The 5,421-nt window shown below is 36.4% G+C and overlaps 1 protein-coding gene across 1 annotated transcript; it reads right to left on the bottom strand.

Moving 5' to 3' along the window:
* Window positions 1-634: 634 nt before the first annotated feature.
* CMTM6 (CKLF-like MARVEL transmembrane domain containing 6) lies at window positions 635-3,786 on the bottom strand (the record flags this gene model as incomplete). The annotated part of the gene is made up of 3 exons (XM_010139529.1): window positions 635-784; window positions 2,632-2,730; window positions 3,610-3,786. Coding segments are annotated over 3 exons (426 nt in total), but the record flags the coding sequence as incomplete, so codon positions are not given.
* Window positions 3,787-5,421: the final 1,635 nt, after the last annotated feature.

Raw genomic sequence — 5,421 nt, 5'->3', positions numbered from 1 at the left:
TGAAACAATCTGAAAGATGATTATGGTATTCAAGTTCAAACTTTGATGATCATGGGGTGCAAAACTATCTCCTTAATATACCATTACATTACCTTCCCTATAAAATCCCAACACTCACTATTTCAGACAGACAGAACTGAGACATATGAATTGGAAAAAAACAAAACAAAAACCCTTATGTAAAGATAAGCATTTCTTAAGGCTACAATTAGGTATCTCTTTTACTTTGACAGTTTGACCAGTAAGTACAAAAATGAACTCTGCTGTACTGATTATAATTCGTAACAGAAGCATCTGGTCCGTTTACACAGAAAATATCTTTAGGGTATAGCTCAGACTTCACACATCACAATTTATTAGTCACCTCTGTCAAAATCAAATCAGCACACGGTTGTCCTTAAGTTATTCTATTTAGACACTTTTTTTTTTAGTTTATGTCACCTGGACAGGTGGCAGGACCAGTTACCTTAGAACATGATACTCAAGACAACCTAAGACCTATAAAAAATTGTGATAAGCTATGCGTACGAAATTGATGGAAAGGAAGAAACAGCAGTTGTTACATACAGTGCACTCAAAGTTCATTTGAGTTTGCTCCATTAAAAAAAGAAGAAGAAGAAATAATTCCAGAAAGTTAGCTTTGTTTATTTAGTGGCTGATTTTCTGTGGCACCATGAGTGTTACCAGGATTTGCAGAGCGTCCACTGACGTTTTGTTTCTGACCATGAAAATACTCTGTAATAATTTCAGCTAAAAATGCAACACTTGCAAGAAATCCAAACACCTGTGAAAGTGAAAGGAATACATGATTTTAAAATATAAAACATTAACAGTATTCTAATATTATTTGGAGAGATTTGATGCACTATTTACATATGTTAATAATATATATTAAGATTACAGTCCTCCTTAAATTGGTAGTTCAATTTAAATTAGAAACTGTTGCAGGGACCCTTCTGCGAACCGGAGCCCGGAGTCACAGATCGTATACCAATATGGTTAGAAATTGTGCTCGTTTATTGTTTTCAATGCATCTCAATTTATAGACTCTTGTCCACCCGACTAGCTACATGGTGATTGGATAGTGTCTCTGTCACACAGACAGCATGCATCTCTTAAGGCACTGTGGTTGGATAAAAGGGGTTAGTCCACACACAGCTACTGTTTTGGTTAGAGTTAATAAAACAAGATGATTTCCCACACGATAGTGTTGCAGCTGGGTTTCGGCTGCTAAGTTTCCCAGAGAGAGTAGCATATTTTCCACAGTTCTAATTTCTGCTAGAAAGATACACCAACAAGAAACAGGTCAGAAATCATAATTCTAGCACATTTAGTGCAAAAGTTTTTACAGTTCTCATTCTCTTAATCAAGTGTGAACAATACAATATGTTCTAAACAGCCCTTTATAGTTGCCCTTTATTTTATTTTATTGCAAAAATTAGTTATTAAAGAAGCATAGTGTTGATGGTATAGTAGAGTATTTATCCAAGAGATGGCTGCTGATTAAAGGGAGTAAGTGAAGAGGAGCAATATATGTAAATTTCAAGGAGGTAAGATCTGCAGAGCCTAAGGAAGTCCTTACTGGGTCAGCAAGGCAGGGATGAAATGACATTTTGTTACTGATAATTCATTATATGTTATGGCAGGACAGTGGTAAGGAGAAGATTGTTTTTAGCAGCTTCTTTCAAACAAGAAAAGAAACACATGCATTATTCTAATTTGTACCCAAATTTCACATGACTGGATTGCCTCAAATATATTTGACAGTAGTAGGTCTTATATCATGATAGTTGGTTTTTTTTCCAGAAAAAAAACCTGAAAGACTTTATACTCAAATCATTAGGTCAAAATATATCAACATCACAGAACATGACTACACAAAAGCGTATTACTCATTCTGCCTGTGGAACAGAATTATTTAGCTTTCTTTTCTAACTCATGTTTCCCATTCAAGATCAAATCAAAATTTGATCTTTTGAACTCACATATTCATAATTCCAAGGTTATTAAAAAGAAGTGCCAAATGAGTGAGGAATTATGACATCTACAGCATCCCAAAGATTCTTCAGTGCCTTGCCCTGAGCATCGCTGGTCCAGAGGAGATGCATGCTCTGCTGGTCTTCTAACTATTTCTGTCACAGAGGAAAACTGCTGCTCCTATTGCAGTCTTTGCGAATCAGCATTATTCACATATGCTTTATAATGCCGGGCAAAAGACATGGCTTCTTGCTGACTTTGTGAGGGGATGGCATTATGAAAGGACAATTGAGGAAAAAAGTAGGCATTTCAGAGATAGTGTATCAGAGAACTGGGGAAGCTGTGAGAGGTGGCAATGTCAAAACAGTAACAAATAATGGGGAATAACGCAGAGCCAATGCCGTGAAGTCTGAGAAACCCAGAAGCAAACTGCAAATGCTGGGGGCTGCATGCAATCCTGAGGAACATGTTTTCTTTGGATTTTCTATGCTGTTTTTGGAAGGTCTGAAATAGCTAATTCCTCCTGAAACATTAGAATGCACTGAGTTCTGTTCTCTGCCCAATTTCTTCCCTACAAATTTAGTGAAGTTTAGAGGACAGAGAAATTAACATACAAGGTAAATACAAAGCAAAACATGCAACTTTAAGACTTACACATGCAGCTTTTTCAACAGTAGACCCAGAGCTGGTGACAGCAAGCACTATTGACGCTAACAGAAAACAGCCACCTATGGCTAGCATGGCCCAAAAATTCTGCAGATATAAATAAAGGAATGTTAAGAACAAGCATCATAACAGCAGTTAAGTTAATCTACCAGTGAATTTTTGCTTTGAAACTTTGATGCTAATGGAAGCCTCAGAAAATATATTTTACAACTACATTTCAAACAACATTCAACATTATCAACTATTTAAAAGAACCTGCATTACATACTCTCCTGGTTTTGTCATCTTTAAGTATTTAATTCATTTCATCTTAACTTCTTTCACAATCAAATTCAAACTCAGGTAACCATACTAGTATTATTTCCTATGTACAACATTCATGAAATATGAAACCCGTACGTAAATGTGCTCATTCAAATCTCTTACTACACTCCCTTACCTGTACCTTCATGTAAAAAACCTACTTTACTCTGAAGACAAACAGAAAGGAACATTCACAAGACAATTTAATATTCTTACTGACTTTACAGAGCAACTTTGTGCCACTACTGGATCTTCTGAAATAAAAAAGCATAAACTGTAACGAGTACGATTATTACCAAAAAAGAGGTAGGCTACACCCAGTAGGAAAACAGATAGGGTAAACAGACAAGTTAAAAGTATCGTGCTGGCAGTAAACTGCGTTCTGTATACATACATGTATGTGGTGACTACAGAGTAGCATTAGTCTGCATGAAAGGTTTTTTTTACACAAGTCCTAAAATCCTGCAGGTAACCAACATGACAGTTTTGGAAAAGTCATCAATATAAAAGGGACTCTCAAGATTGACTCAGGTTTTTTAACTATAAACTACTTTACTCTTTAAATAGAGAAGAAATGGAGATTAATTTTGCATAGCCTTTTAACTCCACAGTAGTCTTGAAGCACTTACAAGAAATGGTTTGTTTAGAAAAAAATTTCCTTACCACTCTCTGTACTTTATCTTCCCGAAATGTTTCATACACATCAGTGCAATACACACACAGGATCAGGAGGCTCAAAAGAAAGGCACTGCAGCTTGTGAATTCAAAGAAGTAAAGTCCGCCACACTTGATACAATCCTCCACAATTTCTTCACAAATAACAGCCAGAAGAGAGAGAACCTGCGAACAAATAACATTCTTTAGTTGGATCAAGTCTCTAATATCTTCAGCAAAGAGATGTCCCTGATAAGAACATTAATAGTGACAGTCATAAGGAAAATCCTTGATCTACAAAGAACCCAGTAAAATTCTGCACTATTTTCTTACAGACAGAAATAATTATATAGTGACATGAATTACACTTGCTGTTAAAGTTGGTCAATAAACTACATGCAGGTAAGCTAAGCACACACTGACAAATACAGGCTTTTTGATTAGACATTCAAGAATCCTGGTTTGTGGTTTTCTGCAATTGCCACTTGGAAGCAGACAAGGCAAGCAGCACAAAGAGCACACATCCTGCTCAGAACAAGCAAAAATGCTATTCCTTACTAATTAAAACTGCACGTAATTTGAAATGCATTTGGGTTATGGGCAGAGGGGGAAATTGGACAGCATTGCCACAGTCACCTATGTCCCTGAAAGTTTACAGCTGACATTACCTCCCTTAAGAAAACTTCAGAAAAAGTATATGTAGCTAATCGTTCACCTGTTATTACTGGGTCAGAAGCAGAAGCTTGGCTGTACTTGTAGGAATCAAAACTTTCAACGATGTTAAAGCTGTGTTGGACAGTGTTTAATCTGTGCAGAAGCTTATGATCACTGTACTGCCACAGTATGTTCTGAGAAAAGATCATGAGTTAATTCCTGTACAGTCACCATACATCTGCTGGATTTTCTACTATTTTATTGTGCAAGGAAGAATATTTGCTTTGTTTAAATGTTCTCTCATTTTGGCCACTTCTTACTAGTTTCCTTCATCCCATAAACCTGGTACAGGATTACAGATCCTTCAGGTAAAGAGTTCACTAAATTAAAACAAAACCATTAGCAGGAATCAGACTTGGTCATAAAATTGAGACTTATGGAAGGACAATGATCATATTTTTAATAAGAGTATATGGGCAATAATGAGGCTGACAGTTCTTTACAAAAAATAAAATCCTAAAATTTAAAGTTGTGCTTGGAAAATAGCCACCGCCCCTTGGTTTCAGTTTTCTGACAGTAAAAATAAGAACAATTTAGTGGGGAACTGTAAATTCCCCCTACTAAGCCAAACCTCAGAAGGGCACTTCAAAGCATCATGTTTTCAAAATGCTGCAATCATATAAAGTAAACAGGATCTCGGGAAGGGAAAGAATCTAGCTAGGAAACTGCAATATTACTATCGGGCCTCCACATACTTCCCTTCTCTCCTGTAGCAGCTAGCAAGGCAAACTTTTCAGCAGCCCTTGCACCTGGAACAGTGACTACAGTGGCTGTCCGAGGAATGTTTTGAACTCTGAATTTCCAATTTGTTTTTTTTTTTTTTCTAATTTCAAAAGATTTCCTTACAGCTGTGTTCAGTTACTTTCACTTTTTTCACAAGGTCAGCTGAAGTGTGAGATAGGTTTTCATGTATAGTTCTAACTCTTTTTATCAGCAGAGAAAACTGAATGCCATCACTTTCACCTGGGATGAAACACAAGAGAAAGGAAATCAACCTGCCCTAAAAAAAAGTCCAGATAACCACAATAGGATCTGAATAACTGAAAAAACCCTCTCCACTGAGTGTACAAACAGGTAGAAAAAAAATCACACTCAAACAGTAGCTAT

Source organism: Buceros rhinoceros, unplaced genomic scaffold, assembly GCF_000710305.1.
Source record: "Buceros rhinoceros silvestris isolate BGI_N320 unplaced genomic scaffold, ASM71030v1 scaffold35667, whole genome shotgun sequence".
Lineage (NCBI taxonomy): Eukaryota > Metazoa > Chordata > Aves > Bucerotiformes > Bucerotidae > Buceros > Buceros rhinoceros.
Note: the sequence above shows the minus strand (reverse complement) of the source record. Positions and strands in the feature narration are given on the sequence as shown.